Genomic DNA, 15,094 nt, shown 5'->3' on the forward strand with positions numbered 1-15,094 from the left:
ATGGCGTCCACGGCGAAATACCAGCCCGCTCCCCAGCAGGAACCCGACGACGACTACACCCAGGCGCCGCCCGCCTACGGCACCGCGGCCTCGTCGTCGCATGATCCCGGCCTGTTCGCCGAGCCGCGCAGCAGCGACGACAACATCCCCGACGACTTCAAGGTTCGTCTCACTAGATTTCTCATTCTTTCTCTCGAGAGAGAGTCAGCGTCGCGCATGACATCTCGCTCCTATTAAGGAAGCTCTTTTGCTGACGTCACTTCCAACAAAACAGTTTGGAGGCTCTGTCGCTGAAGCCACCGTCGACATCCGCAACCAGTTCGTCCGCAAGGTCTACAGCATCCTCACCGTCCAGCTCGTTGCCACCGCCGCCCTGAGCTCCATCAGCTTCTTCAGCGATGCGTACAAGTCGTGGATCCAAAGCCATCCCGGCCTCGTCTGGGCATCTGTATGTCACCACCACAATCCACCTCCTCCAACTAACACCCGTCGCGAAGAGCTTCAGCTGACCCATCATGTCTACAGCTCTTTGGCGCCATGATCTTCATGGGCCTCACCTACTGGAAGCGCAAATCATACCCAACCAACCTCCTCTTCCTCTCCCTCTTCACCCTCACCGAGGCCTACTCCATCTCCGTCATCGTCTCCTTCTACCAGACCTCCATCGTCCTCAACGCCACCGTCCTCACCGCCGGCGTCTTCGTCTTCCTCACCCTCTTCGCCTGCCAGACAAAGTACGACTTCACCTCATGGATGCCCTACCTCTTCGGCGCCCTCTGGGGCCTCGTCATCTTCGGCTTCATGTCCATGTTCTTCCCGTACAGCTCGACGGGAGACCTCATCTACGGCGGCCTCGCGGCGCTCATCTTCAGCGGATACATCCTCGTGGACACCCAGCTGGTCCTGCGCCACCACCACGTCGAGGAGGAGATTGCCGCCGCCATCAGCTTGTACCTGGACATTATCAACCTCTTCCTCGCCATCCTTCGCATCCTCAACAACCAGTCTAACAACTAATGGCGCCAAGGGGCGATGGACAATTCGCTGGCAGCGGTTCCCTTTCTTGTGCATTCATGCAAAGAGCTTCGAGATTGTCACTATGGGCTCTTCTTCCTTCTTTTTCTTGTCTCTTCGTCTCAGCAGTTTTGTAGGATAATGGGATACAGCGGGTGGACACGGATGGGCAGCCCGCCTTGTTATTGTGTATTGTTGCTACTGTGCATTAATTGTTCATTTTGTTTTTCCTGCTTCACCTGTATTTGTCTGTGCTGGAGCGCAGAAATTGATTAACCAGCTCGTGTTTACTTAATTGATCAACATCTCGTCTCTGTGCATGTCGAACGTCAACGGACATGCGTGATGAAGGTTGTGAATGTATTTGATATCTGCATTAGAAGTCCACTACAGTAGCTAGAAAAAATAATAAAGACAGTAAAAAGAAAACAGGGAGACCAATTGACAACAGATGGCTATTGATGCGGCTAGTAAACAGGATACCTTGCAAGAGGGAGCATCGAGAGCAACGGCAGCCCCCCCAGCTCCTCCGGTAAGAGTGCCAAAGCATGCCATCCACTCTCGCCTCGCGCATTATTATGCTGAATAGCCGCACGCTTCCCACCTTTGTCCATCCGAGGCATCTCTCCTCGTCGGGGTATACGTTGTGTTCCAACGGCATTCCACCCTCTCCATTTGTTCCACCAGGAAAGTCCCCCCTTTCCCTCTCAGCCTCGTATCGTCCACCTCGGTACCACTTTGCGGCTCGTCGTAGGTCGCGATAGAATAAGTAAATGCAAAAGGAGAAGAAAATCAAACTCGATTCTGTAGCGGCCGGGGGAATGTTCTGATGTCTTTGCTCTTCAGTGAGTACGAGAGGTAAAACCCAACGCCGGCAGCGGTAAATAGACCAACGTCGCAATTTGCTTTTATAATGCCGAAGAAAGCCCTAATGCGTGATTGAGGATGGTTTACTCGTCGCCGTTGAGGCTGGCATCCATCGCGGGCGATGGCTGGGCCGTGGTCTCGCGCTGCATGCGGGCCTCTATCTCGCGGAGCTGGGACTCGCGCGCCAGCAGCTCCTGTCGCTTCTCGTTGATCTCGCGCTGCACCTTGAGCTCGATCTCGCGGAGCTTCTCCTCCTCGCGTCGGAGCTGTTCCTCCTTGAGACGGACTGACTGGGAGGCCAGATCCTCGGGGTTCATGGAGCTATCAAGACTTTACACATCAGTTCACCGTCGCATCAAGACAGGGGAGTGGTATACATACCCAGAGGCACCGCCATCCACGCTCTTAGACAGTTTCTCGGTACGGTAGTTCTCATACAAGAAATCGTGGGTGATTTCTTTCAGGTCAGCCAGGTGGCTGTGGAGGAGGGCTGATCGGATGGCCAGGAAGTCTGAGTGGCGAGGGTTCTCGACTTCGACGACACCCCACGGGTACTGGCGGGCTCGGACCTGGCGGCCACCAATGTCGACAACGTCCTCCGAACCGACAATGGCAAAGGGCATGAGTCCTCTGAGCTCGGCGTTCTCCTCAACCGTGTCCTCGTCATCCTCCTCGATGTCGTAAGGGAAGTTGTACACGGGGATTCTGTAGTGCTCAATGTCCTCCATGACCAGCTTCTTTGACTCTGCCAGCTCCTGAGGAGTCAGGGTATCGGCGCGGCCAATAACGGGGATAACGTTGACACGGGGCGCAAGGCGCTTCATCAGTTCGATATCGAGCTCCCGGAGGCTAGTGGAGAGGCGCGTCAGTACGAAAAGGTATAGCCATCTTGGCAGCAGAAAGGTGATTGCTTACCCGTGACCGGTGGGGGTGATGAAGTAGAGCATGGCGTGGACACGGTTGTCCCTGAAGCGAGGGTTACGCTTGATACGAGACTCCTCGGCCAAGATGTCGTCATATTGTCTCTCGAGGTAGCCAACGATTTCTGAGAAGCTGTACGCGACGGTTTAGCATGCGACGCAGCATGGACGAAAGGGCAATGGGTGCGGGGCTAACCTGGCCTCGTTGTCAATCTGGTCGCCAAATCCGGGGGTGTCGACGATGGTCAGCGAGATTCGAGTGCCTTCCTCGTCAAGCTCAAGCTCTAATGACGCGGTTAGCAGCTGTCCAGCAAGATAGTGGACCATTTTGGGCTCGATATCACGTACCAACCGTAAGGGGCTTGATCTTGACGCCCTCCTCAATGTGCGCGTTGGTAGCATCGTCGGCTTCCTTATGCTCGAGGACAGACTTGCCGCAGAGCGTGTTGACGAAGGTGGTCCGGCCTGTAGCGAGGCTGTGAGTCTGGAAATTCTTCCTCGGAGTGCATCGCGAATGGGGAGGAGAGTGGCCATACCAGTTCCAGAAGCACCACACACCATCAGGCAGAACTGAATGCCTTTCTTGACATTCTTCTTCCTGCGAATAACCTTCTGCAACGTCGAGAACAGTTAGCTGCGTCTTCTCTATTTGTGAAGCTCCTTCTGGCCCGCGTCTGGACGCCACGGGGCGCGACAATGGGCCGAAAGTGCATCAGGCACGGCCATGGTTCGGGCGGGCGTGCATCGTCATTCGCGAGCTGACACGCCCCCCCCCCCCAATTTTGCGGGAAACGGAGAGAGCACACGTACGGAGGACATCATGGAAGGCGAGTTGTGGCAGAGAAGGCCCTAGAGCGGCGACGGAGCGGTTGCAGAAGCTGGAGCGAGGAGACAAGAGGCAGAGGCTGTGCCAAGTCGAAGCTCTTGCAGGAGGAAACGGGGAGAATTGGTGCGGTGGTGGTGATAAGAGCTGGAGGACCAGGAGAAGTGCTAAAGGGGAAGAAGGCGTTGTTCTGGCGTCTGGGTGCAATTTCACCTGCTCTTGCGGCGTTCCCTCAGGGGCCACCAACGCCCAGCCTAGGCCTAGAACAGGCAGACCGCCCCTGCCACGTCCCCCGGCTGTAGCTCCCCCCAAGCCCCTATGCTGCCAGTGGACAGTGTCCATTGGCTCTGGGGCCTGGTGCGACGCTGCCAGCGGAGCGGCGCTAGCCCGGAAAGGCACGCCTGCACTATCAGACGGAACTTGATATCTGCAGCTGAATATTGAACTGGCATGGGTAGAGGCTGTTAGCACGTTTGCGCCAATCTCCGTGCGAGCGTCCCAGCTGCAACTGTGGCAGATCCTCGTACTTTATTTCCTCCGTGCCTGGTGAATGATTGAAATGATGGGGTGGCCTTTTTACCATCGCGATTTGGACAGCTGCGTCGTACAAGTATGGGCCTCTTCGGAAATTCACCGGGAAACACAGCAGCTTGTAAGTCGCACCGCGCATTGTTTGCCATCAGCCTCGACGTCGACATGCAGTGCGGTATTCACCGATGAAGCACAAGCAGCATGAGCGAATGCCTTGGTGCTGATACTGACTTGCAAGGATGACAATACAGAGGTTCTCCTCCGTTGATTCCACGAAGCTACAGCCTTCAAGGCTTTGGCACATCTTGGTTGAGCTCTCCAATCCTAGCTAGAGTACTTGCGTCGTAGCATTACTGGCGATACAAGATACTCACAGCTGCTTCATCATCATATACATAGAGAAGCCTTCGGAGAGCATTGGAAGCTCTCTGTTCAAGTCGCAATAGATAGAACAGCCCTACTTACTGCTCTGAACCACGTCAGAATTGAGATGGTACATGCCTCGGTAGCTGTGCGTACCTTCACCTGCTCAACGTCCCCAGACCAGACGTCGAAAGGGGCAACGGACAGCCTTCTAGCGCTGTGCCACCTCCAGCCGGCGGATCCCTAGCGCCGAGCTCGACCTTAAGCTTCCGACAGCCTGGAACTGAACTCTCAGCATCCCGCTACTGCTGTCGCCTCCGCATTAAAGCACCGAGGCCAGCATACATAACCAAGCCAGGCCCTGTGCATCATCCATCCAATGTGCGCTCATCAGGGACACACCGATATCCGCCTTGTCCATCGCTCGTAACCCATCCGGCTGTTTGAAAGACACTGACGATCCCTGCTCACTTCGATATATTCCGGCCTCAGGTACCAAATCCCCATCTTCACTGCAGGCTATTATTAGCCATACCGAATCTGCCCAAAACGGACAGCTGACGGGACCCAGTCGCAGTCCGCTCGAGATTGCCGAACATCGCCATTATCATCAAAACAACAGTCAAAGGTAGGCGATTCCTCGCTGCAGACACCCGCTCAGACGAGGCGAGCAACAAGTCTGATCTTCTTCTTCACAGAAAGCCTCGGGTGTTATCGGGATCCAACCTCACAGCTCACCTGATCACCGCTTTCTGACTTCATCTGAAGGCATCCGCTGCTCTCGGTGTGAGGCCGCTTCGCCGCTATGAATGTACGGCTTCCGATAGAGTCGTCGTCGCCCACGGCGGTTCTCTTTGTGGCCTTCAACAAGGATGCGAGCTGTTTTTCCGTGGGCTTGGAATCAGGGATATGCGGTATGCCATGGGAACATGTTGGACGAGACTCTCAACAGCCGGCTAACCGTGACTTAGTCTTTCAAACCAAATCATGCCAGCTCAAGGGATCGAGAGGTTGATGCTGTCGTGGCTCTTATGCTCTGATGACGTCCATAATAGCTAACATCTGACAAGATTTTAACGCTGGCATCGGCCTCGTCCAAATGATGGGCACATCAAACTACCTCGCCCTGGCCGGCGGCGGTAAATCTCCCAAGTTCGCCATCAACAAGGTGAGCACTCACTTCGGTTTAGGGTATGCGGAAATCGCGGTTTTTTGACGCGGTGTACGTGTAGGCCATCATCTGGGACGACCTGAAGGGGAAAATTGCGTTGGAAATCACAGCCGTCAGCGCCATCCGCGGCGCCCAGCTGAGTAGAGAGCACATCGCCATCGTCCTTCAAAACAGCGTGCGCGTCTACACCTTCTCCAAACCCCCCGAGCTGCTTCACAACTACGAAACGGCGGACAATCTGCTCGGCCTCTGCAGTCTCTCGGAAAAGAAGCTAGCTTTCCCGGGCCGCACTACTGGACAGATTCAAATTGTCGACCTCAGCACCGGCAACGTCAGTATCATCCCGGCTCACTCATCTGCCCTCAGGGCCATCCAGCTCAGTGCCGACGGAGAGCTGTTGGCGAGCGCCAGCGAAACGGGCACCCTCATCCGCGTCTATTCTACCAGTAACTGTGCGAGAATAGCGGAGCTCCGCAGGGGCATTGATCCGGCGACCATATTCTCCCTCGCCTTTTCGCCGTCTGGATCATTGCTGGCCTGCACCTCCGACAAGGCGACGCTGCACATCTTTGACGTGCCTCAGCCCAACAAGGGAACGGGCGGCGCTCGCAGCTCTCAGCACAGCGGTCAAGCCCAGGAGGCAGACCCGGGCAAATGGGGCATCCTTAGCAGGCTCCCCTATATGCCACGAGTCTTCTCCGACGTCTACTCCTTTACCTCGGCGCCCTTTGACGCCGGTAACGAATCCACGTTAGGCGGCATCCCTTTTTCCGAGGCCACTGCTCTGGGTACCACGAGGCCACCCAAGGGCATCATTGGGTGGATCAGCGAAGACAGCCTCGTGGTTGTCGGCGCAGGCCAACAGGCAAAGTGGGAAAAGTTTACGCTGGTTACAGGTGAGGACGGAAAGCGTCACTGTGTCCGCGAGGGCTGGAAGCGATATCTGGGAACTTCGTAAAGGAAGAAATATACGGACTGCCTACTACACAGGGATACAGGGAAGATGATTTATTTTAGATGCAGCGGGAGGAAGTACGGCGTTTGTTCAGAGCAGATTTATGACTGCTCAGTCGAGTGTGGGAAACGATTTGCTTTTTGGGTATTGATAGTATGAGGGCTTTGGATAATTTTCTAATCTTGATGACGCCGAGGAGACCGGCTTCTACTCTTGCGGTGCGATCTTCTCCTGCGGTCGTCGTCGTCTTCATCTTCTCGCCGCCTCCTGTGTCTCTCGCGCTCGTCGTCTCTTCTGTGAGATCTGTCATCGCGTTCGGATCTCTTCTCCCGCCGTCTTTCAGGATCCTGTGAATCATCTCGAGATCTATCTCTGTGTCGCCTGTGACGATCTCTCGAGTCGTCTCTGTGTCGATGTCGTCTCGATTCGCCCTCCACTCGCTTTTCTTTCTCCCCTGACTTGTCATCCCTCCGTGATCTTTCCCGTCGGTCATCATCATCGTCCCTATCCCGTCTTGATCTGTGATGCCTGTGATGCCTGTGACTCTCTGACTTCTCTTTCTTATCCGCTCTCCGTCGAGCTTCCTCCACCTCCTTCTTCTTTTCCTCAATCAAAAAGTCCTTCATGGGGTCATCGTCGTCGTGGTCTCGCATCAAGAGCGCCAATTCCCTCTCCTCAGGCAGAAGCGGTCTCTGCACCTCCTCTTTGCCGCTCTCGTCCTCCTCCTCGTCGGACACAGCCTTGCCTTCCCTGCGCTGGATATCTTCCCAGCCAACCTTGAACTGCTCCTGGTCCTCGTCGTCTCGCGGCTGGTATCGTGCATGGTCCACCCTAAGCAGTCGTCCGCCGATTTCTGTGCCGCCTAGATTGTCTACTGCGAGGTCGGTGCTCCTCTGGTCTTCGTACTTCAGCCAGCCAAAGCCCTTTGACTTGCCCGTCTCCTTGTCGCGGACGAGTTTGAGGAAGACGGGTTCGCCGTATTGGGAGAAGATGGTGATGATGTCGCCTTCGGAGAGATCGTAGGGGAGGCCGCCAAAGTAGACGAAGGCTGTATCGCGGTAGTCGACATGCCAGGACGCGTTTGGAGAGCTGCCATAGAGTCAGCTTTCGCCATGTGATCGATACTTTTGCTGATCAAAGGGCCATGGGAACTTACATTCCGTTTTCAATCTCCTTTTTGTTGAGCTCCTGGATGGCGCGTATTTGATTCATGTTGCTCTGCGCTCGAGATGGACTTTGCTACAGTTGACTCTCCTTGCCGTCTTCAAGCGATCAATTGCCCAAAATGATGCAAGGCTGAGCTCTGTGCTTCAATCGCGGTGATGTCGGCTCATCAAACAAGGCTGCGAGCTTTAGTGACCGGCTGCCCACTAGAGCGGCCTGGAGCTCCCCCATAACGTCTGACGACCGCTGCCGCTAGGCCTTCGTTAGCGCTGTGTTGCTGTCCCGGGTCATCTCCGGCCCTCCCCAAAGCAGCACAGGCGACCCTTGTTCGAATCGGTCCCGATGAAGGAAACGCTGCTGCTGCAGCTATCTGGAAATCTCTCGCCCTCCAAGGCATAGGCTTCACAGTTCTTGAACTCTGAGCTGTAGCTTGACGAGCAACAGTGGTAATTTTCGCTTGCTGGCAGCTTCTTTTTCCCGCCACGTCGCATCATTGTTGGCATCTTGAGCACGATGCTCCACCAAGATCCCTAGACCTTCTCTCATCCCACCTTACCTTAGGAACGAACTGCTGCTACGACTTCAAGCGCGAGCGTTTCCCCCCTAAACAACCCCGCGGCCGGATCAACGCGTACGGTCTAGACGGACACGCACATGCTCCAACTCGGCGACCGTTTGCCTTCTTCTTCACACGCATTTCGGGCCTAAGGACGCTGCCAACTCGGCGGTGCGGAGACTCGCAGCCATGGCCAACAGGATATCGACATATACCATGACGTCGAGGAACAGCGACAGTCAGAATGGCGAGCCCAAGAGGAATCTGTGGACGTCAATGCTAGAGTCAGTTGCCAGCGGCAAGAGATTACCGGAAAAGAACCTCTTGGTCTTGGGTACGAGCGGGCGTTTCTCCCTGTGTATAGGGGAGCAATCCTCCAGCTAGTCGGGCGGATTCACTGACCGAGTTTCACTTCAGGAGGCACTCCGGAATCGCAACGGGAGTTTCTGGAATCGCTGGCCGGATCCGAACCGAGGCGCAACTTTGACCGGCAAAAGATCCCGCCGATTGCGAACAACTATGCCCTGGGCTATACGTATTACGATGTTCTCGACGCGGATCAAGACGGTTAGCCAACCTTTCCCCGCGAATTGCCGGATCGTCGACAAGGCGCTGGTGACTGATAGACTGCATAGACACGCTTGCTCGAGTTTCTCTCTACCTCCTTTCCCAGCCCTCGGGCGAGTTCGCTTCCCTCATCGCCCCATTGCTTACGCCCGAGACGATACCGAACACGGCGCTGGTAATACTGTTGGACTGGTCGCACCCTCATCTATGGCTGCGACAGATCTGGACCTGGTTGCAGGTGTTTCAAGAGGTTCTGGAGCATCTGAGCAGGGATGTGCAGACCGAGATGGAAGACGTCATGAACGCATGGAAAGAGAGGGGAAGAGGAGGCTCGTCGGTCAACCTGGACGGCACGCCCTCTGCGACTGTCGCCAATGGCGATAGCAATGGCTCACTACCGCTTGGTCCCGGCGAGTGGACTGAGCCTCTTGGGCTGCCATTATGTGTTGTGTGCCAGAACGTGAGCCTGATTCCACGGCCCTCCCTCTGCGCGCTTTCGGTTTGCTAACACAAGTACTTTAGTCGCAAAAGATTGACTTCCTGGAGAAGAACAAAGGGTGGAAAGAGCCGGACTTTGACGGAGTGCTGCAAAATTTACGAACAGTCCTGCTGAGACGTAAGTGTGATAGCCGCTTCTTCAGCATTCGAAGTTGCTGACCATGACTTAGACGGCGCCTCTCTCATATACACATCACAAGGCACAACGTCTCAACTTCCCATTCTCATCCATTCAACCCTTGGCATCACCTCTCTTCTGAAGCGCCAACCCCTGAAGCACAATGTCATCGACCGAGATAAGATTGTTGTCCCCCCGAACTGGGACTCATGGGGCAAGATTAGGGTTCTGGGCGGCTCATTCGATACGGAAAAGGTGTCTCAATACTGGTCCGAGGATATCAAGATACCCCTCGGCGCCCCACCTCCAAGCATAGCGCTCCCCGACCCCGAAGACGACGACGAAAATGGCTCCGGCCAGCCTCCTCAGGTGGAGAGCGCCATTGCCCTTTACGAGGACTGGTGCAAGAATCCGAACAGCGGAGGGCTCGCCCTTGTAGAGAGCGCCATGAACGAGGGGACGGAAGTGGCGGTCGAGAGCGAAGACACGCAGGAGTTCCTGGAGCGACAGCTCAAGATTCTGGAGGCGTACAAGTCAAAGGTACCGGAAAAGGCGACGGATGGCTCCGCTTCCGGGGCCGCGCGGAAGGTGGATTACGGCGACGAGAAGACTGTGAATGAGCATATTGGGCCGGTGCAGTTCAATATGGGCGGCATTCAGGTCGACGCTGACGATATGCTGCAACGCCTTAAGGTAATGATTATCCCCCCTCCCTCTTCTTCCTCAAACCCCCCCCCAAAAAAAAGGAGGATCTAACCTTCTCTTCTGCTACAGGACCGCAATGCACACATCGCAGCCGATGCTCCCTCGACCGAGCCAGAGGCCGCAGTTAGTAACATGGCCAAGGACTTTGATAACGAGCAGCTGCATGATTTCTTCTCAGGGTTGATGAACAGGACGGCGGGCGCGGGTGATGGTGGGCGCTGATATTGAAGAGAGGAGAAAGATTGGTTGGGCTGGATTGGCGTACCTAGCTGGTTGTGTGTGTGTGGCTGGTGAGAACATGAATCATTCGTCTTTCTGATTACAAGCAAGCAGCTAGTTTTTGTTTCTCTATGAGCGAGCAAGCATGGCTTATGTGAAAGATTTTCAGAGCAAGAGGGGAAAGGTTAATATGCTTGGAAAAAAAAGAAAGGGTTTATTCTGGTCAAGGGGAAAGGGAAGGGAATAAGGGGGGCCGGGGGTGGAAGGATGGTGTCGGTTGGCGCGAGTGAGGCAAAATCAAATCCATGCAACTTGTAGAAATAGATACCCTTTAATGATAAGGATGAAAGATGACGACCTAAAGTGAAGACTTGCATCATTCTTATGACTCTTGATGGAGAGCAAAGAGGATCCTGTTTCACACGTTGATTTGTCTATATATAGGTACCTGATATGAAAGTTGAGTTTTGTTTTGCCATAACCTCATCCTTATTTGTCCCCTTCCATCCAAAACGCAAAGAAACCAGATCCAAGGCAGCCAATAAACCCATGGAGAAGGGATCAAAGATCAAGATATTAACAAAAGACAGGGCCGTAAAAGAATAAACTCCCCGACCCTAATCCAAATCCATTGCCGACCCGCATCAAGTCATAACAGAAAACGACAGTCAGGGGGGAACGAGACGGCAACATTATGCCTTCTGCCGCGTCGCCTTGTACCGCACATTCATAGTCTTCCTCTCCAGGCCCAATCCCAGCCTGGCCACTACGACACCGCCCAGCAGGCCGGGGAACAGCCATGGGTGCTGCAGCATCTCGGCTTCAAAGGCGTTGATCGTCTCCCGTGCATAGGCAGTGAATTTCTCATCTTCCAGCAGCTCGCCCAATCGGAACAGGTTGGACACGGAGACGCCGTTGGTGGAAGGCAGGGACGTGTCCATGCCGTCCTTGAGACGCAGGATCGTGTGCGGAGAGTTTGCGGTTGTCGAGTAGAAAGCTCCGGCGGGATCGTAGAAGAGCGAAACTTGGGTTTCTGGGGAAAAAAAAAATTAGTACGTGGCATCGGGAAACGGCCGAAGATGGAAACACTTACTCTGCAGCTCGTCGGCGAATTCAACGTAGCTTTCGTCGCCGGTAACATCAAAGAGGTCCAAAAGACCATGGATCAGATACGCATAGTCGTCCGCAAAACCTTCAGTGTGCCTGCCGTCGCTCCATATCCGGTACAGGATCTTGTTCTTCACGTCCCACAGCTTCTCCTTGATAAAGGCCACGCACTCCTTGGCTTTGTTCAGGTACTTTTGGCTCTTCTCCGGGTTGAGCTCCTTCAAGGCCGTCGACGTCCGCGCCAGAGACGATACTACCAGCCCGTTCCAGCCAGCGACAACCTTGTCATCCACATCAGGGTGCGGCCGCTCTTTCTCTCGCCTCTTCTTTAGAGCCATTCTGGCAGTTTCAATGTTCTTCTTCACCGTCTCGACGGGAACATTAAACTGCTTGCTCAGCTCTTCGGGCGTTTTCCGTATCCTCAAAATGTTTTGGTTGATAAAGTCGTCGTTCGGGTCATGGTCTTCGTCCACATTTCCGTCTTCCTGCACGTCCCAGTAGGCTTCCACCATGGGGCTAATATGTCCGTCCTCAGAATTGACAACGGAAGCAAACTCGCGCCGCGTCCAAAGGTAGTATGCTCCCTCTCTCTTCTCACCGTCTCCCTTCTTCGCGGATGAGTCGGCAGCTTCAGAGGAGGCAAAGCCACCGTTGGGCAGGGCAATGGGCGGAGATGTAAGATACTCGCCAAGCTCGACGACGACATCGTAAAATTCGCTGTCCTCCTTCCCACCACTCCTTTGCCACGCCTCGAGGTATAGTTGTAGAAGGGATGCGTTATCGGTCACCATCTTTTCAAAGTTGGGTATGCTCCAATCGGGGGTCACTGAGCACCTAGCAAAACCAGTCCTCCCAATATGATCGTGCAGTGCGCCATCGCGAATCTTGCGCAGGGTATCCACAGCCATGTCCAGTGCATGCTTACACTCGGCCTCGCCCACGACATCCTGGACTGGAGAGGGGAAGTTGACAAGGTTCAACAAAAAGGCCAGCTTGGGCGGCGTCAGGAACTTGGGTGCCAGTCCGAATCCGCCATACACCGGGTCAAACGTCCCGGCAATGTGTGTATAAGCCTCCTCGAGCTGGTCAAGATCCAGCTCGCTGGACACGGCGCTGCTCTCGCCCGCCTTGGCCGCGGGCTGGTTGGTCGCCGGAGCAGCCCATCCAGCGGGAGCGATCTGCTGTTGCTGTGGAGCCGCGATGCTTCGTTTCCCCAGCGTGCCCTCGGCCGCAAATTCACGCAGTTGGCCAATGACCTCGGTTGCCTCTTTGCGGCATCTGGCCTGCTGATCCTTCCAGATGTTGCGCACTTTCTTCAGGATGACGAGGAAGTCCAAGGGCTCGTCGCCGTGCTCCTCTGTGGCCCTCCTGGCGACGCTGGGGCCGGGCCAGTAGGTGCCGCCAAACACGGGCTCCAGCTCAGGCGTGAGGAAGAGGTTCAGCGGCCATCCTCCAGAGTTGCTGACGGCCTGGACGTAGTTCATGTAAATGGTGTCGATGTCGGGGCGGACTTCGCGGTCGACGATGATGGGGATGAAGGAGTGGTTCAGGACGGCGGCGCAGTCGGGATTCATAAAGGACTCGATAGCCATGAGGCGAGAGACTGGGAATGCGTCAGCGAAATCCAGCGGATGGCGGGAGCATACTCACAGTGACAGGCCCTATATCCGATGTGCAGGAAGATGAGCTTGTTCTCCCTCCTCGCCCGTTCAACAGCCTCGTTGTCCAGCAGCTGCCACGCCACGAGACTGTCGGCATAGGCCTTGACAAATGGCGAGCTGCCCTGCTTCGCGCAGTTTTGGAGAGGCTGCAGCTTTGCTTCTATGCTGTTGCTGCTGCTCTCGCCTCTCTCCGATGGCGGCGAGGACTTCATGGCGACGGCAGACGCCGTCAGCTCCGAGACGACCATGGCGGCAGTTGGGCTTTCGCGTGTTCGATTGTAAGTAGAGGTCGATGGATGCGTCAACTCCCCCGCCAAGCACTGGGATGCGACTCTGTTTCGTCACCCGTCGAGACACAAGATTGTTCTCTGCGTTTCTGTATGTGATGACATGTGTTAGCCATCAACCGCGTTGCGGCTTTTGCGACTGTCCGCGACGAGCAGCACCAGGTGAGATCAGGCAGATGCCGTACCTACAGGAAGTAGAACAGATAAGGCGCCGGGTCTTATCGCGGGTTAATGGGAGAGAAGACGTAAATGCAGGGAATCGATTCGGGAGACGTCGGTGCAACGTTGAGCAGCGCCCAGCTATATTTGTTGCGTAGCTTGCCAGCTATTATCGGGACAGATGATACTGGACGGGCAGACGTCGGGATCTGACCCCGCCGAGGGGCTGACAAGTTTGGACGGTCTGGATACCCTAGACCAAATGCGGGAGGGGCGAGGCCAGGCGATGAGATGGACAAAGTGACTGGTCGATGCTGCTGATATGGCGTAGAGTAACTAGAGATAGGTAAGTAGCTATTGGGCTGAATGTGAGTAGCTGAGGCTGGGATGTTTGTGAGAGGTATGTATGTATGTCATGGAAGCATGGAGTTGGCCTTATTCGTGGTCGAGGTTACATTGTGCTGGGGAAAGTGGATTGACTAGCATGAGGCTTGTCTCTTTGACAGTTGCGTAAACACTTCATACACCTAACTCAATCAACACGCAACCCAAGGAATACCTAGAGAACTGGATGTTATCGCATATATGTTGAATGGACCATCTCTTTGGTGGTGCCGCTTGCCGATACGAGTTGCAGCACACCGCGATGCTCAATGGCTTGCCACTATTGAACCTTACACCCAATATGCCATCCATCACATTCGACCCAGTGCTAAGGTATCCGTCTGAAGCTATGTGTAAGGGCAGCGTCAAATATGCCATGTTGGCTGTCCTACTGTACCTTAATCCCAGAATACAACTCCCTCGCTTGGTTCATCAAGCCGCATCTGCAGATGATGCGCACTTGGGTTTCACGGCGCTGTTGCTCAACTGGACATGGAGATTTGACGTGATTGCTTCATCTTTTGAGCAGCATCATCAGCCCAATACATTGCGCCATTACATCATCATTGACGGCACATGATGAGGCTCAAAGCGACTGATCCTGTCATTCTACTACACATTCGACAGAGAGACAAGAAATATTAGCTCCTTATATCATCCAGAAATGGGCATCCCCGGACGTGAATACAGACAGGCATCAATCACTTGTGCCTCCTCGTGCAATCACAATCTGCCAGCCAAGATGCTGCAAGTTGCCGTGTCACGCCCCCCTCACAGCGCACCGGCCACAGCGCCTCGCCCAGTAGAAAGCCCCTGACGGCGTCGCCCAGCAGGTACCGCCAGGTGGTTCCTACAGCGCTAATGCAGCGTCTCCTGCACGCTGAGCCGCTAGGCGCTACGTATCCGCAGGGTACCTCGTACATGTAACCTCGAACCTTTACGGCATCTCGGACCAGTCCTACAAGGTAAGCTTCAACCTTCGTCATCTCCTTCATCCTCCCTCTTTTTCCCTTTTCTTCTTTTTT

The 15,094-nt window shown here is 54.8% G+C and overlaps 6 protein-coding genes across 6 annotated transcripts; 3 read left to right on the forward strand and 3 right to left on the reverse strand.

Annotated features, from left to right (window-relative positions):
- On the forward strand, window positions 1-1,017 carry BBK36DRAFT_6131 (UPF0005-domain-containing protein; the record flags this gene model as incomplete). Its single annotated transcript, XM_024898359.1, has 3 exons — window positions 1-162; window positions 275-448; window positions 526-1,017. 3 exons carry the CDS (start codon window positions 1-3, stop codon window positions 1,015-1,017), a joined length of 828 nt encoding a protein of 275 aa, XP_024748034.1.
- Window positions 1,018-1,964: 947 nt separating this feature from the next.
- Window positions 1,965-3,633, reverse strand: BBK36DRAFT_1177213 (Septin; the record flags this gene model as incomplete). The annotated part of the gene is made up of 7 exons (XM_024896048.1): window positions 3,612-3,633; window positions 3,338-3,413; window positions 3,150-3,266; window positions 2,998-3,085; window positions 2,797-2,934; window positions 2,263-2,730; window positions 1,965-2,202 (listed from the first exon to the last, which is right to left on the reverse strand). The coding sequence occupies exons 1-7, from the start codon at window positions 3,621-3,623 to the stop codon at window positions 1,965-1,967; spliced, it is 1,137 nt and encodes a 378-aa protein (XP_024748035.1). The 5' UTR covers window positions 3,624-3,633.
- A 1,690-nt stretch (window positions 3,634-5,323) lies between these two features.
- Window positions 5,324-6,647, forward strand: BBK36DRAFT_1177215 (WD40 repeat-like protein; the record flags this gene model as incomplete). The annotated part of the gene is made up of 3 exons (XM_024896049.1): window positions 5,324-5,432; window positions 5,589-5,686; window positions 5,751-6,647. The coding sequence occupies 3 exons, from the start codon at window positions 5,324-5,326 to the stop codon at window positions 6,645-6,647; spliced, it is 1,104 nt and encodes a 367-aa protein (XP_024748036.1).
- On the reverse strand, window positions 6,444-7,952 carry BBK36DRAFT_1135894 (RNA-binding domain-containing protein). The gene is made up of 3 exons (XM_024892797.1): window positions 7,932-7,952; window positions 7,801-7,876; window positions 6,444-7,733 (listed from the first exon to the last, which is right to left on the reverse strand). The coding sequence occupies exons 2-3, from the start codon at window positions 7,854-7,856 to the stop codon at window positions 6,821-6,823; spliced, it is 969 nt and encodes a 322-aa protein (XP_024748037.1). The 5' UTR covers window positions 7,857-7,876; window positions 7,932-7,952; the 3' UTR covers window positions 6,444-6,820.
- A 601-nt stretch (window positions 7,953-8,553) lies between these two features.
- BBK36DRAFT_1177219 (hypothetical protein) lies at window positions 8,554-10,474 on the forward strand (the record flags this gene model as incomplete). The annotated part of the gene is made up of 6 exons (XM_024896050.1): window positions 8,554-8,698; window positions 8,782-8,931; window positions 9,000-9,391; window positions 9,481-9,547; window positions 9,600-10,240; window positions 10,322-10,474. 6 exons carry the CDS (start codon window positions 8,554-8,556, stop codon window positions 10,472-10,474), a joined length of 1,548 nt encoding a protein of 515 aa, XP_024748038.1.
- Window positions 10,475-11,163: 689 nt separating this feature from the next.
- BBK36DRAFT_1123626 (hypothetical protein) lies at window positions 11,164-13,487 on the reverse strand (the record flags this gene model as incomplete). Its single annotated transcript, XM_024891080.1, has 3 exons — window positions 11,164-11,468; window positions 11,565-13,181; window positions 13,229-13,487. 3 exons carry the CDS (start codon window positions 13,485-13,487, stop codon window positions 11,164-11,166), a joined length of 2,181 nt encoding a protein of 726 aa, XP_024748039.1.
- Between the last annotated feature and the right edge of the window lie 1,607 nt (window positions 13,488-15,094).

This window comes from Trichoderma citrinoviride, assembly GCF_003025115.1.
Source record: "Trichoderma citrinoviride strain TUCIM 6016 unplaced genomic scaffold BBK36scaffold_10, whole genome shotgun sequence".
Lineage (NCBI taxonomy): Eukaryota > Fungi > Ascomycota > Sordariomycetes > Hypocreales > Hypocreaceae > Trichoderma > Trichoderma citrinoviride.

What these genes read in the sequence shown, in the direction of transcription:
- BBK36DRAFT_1135894 (XM_024892797.1), bottom strand. Translation starts at nt 7,856, where the DNA reads ATGAATCAAATACGCGCCATCCAGGAGCTCAACAAAAAGGAGATTGAA. An exon ending in AAGGAGATTGAAAACGGAAT is followed by an intron (nt 7,734 to 7,800) that starts GTAAGTTCCCAT and finishes ACTCTATGGCAG; the next exon opens with CTCTCCAAACGCGTCCTGGC.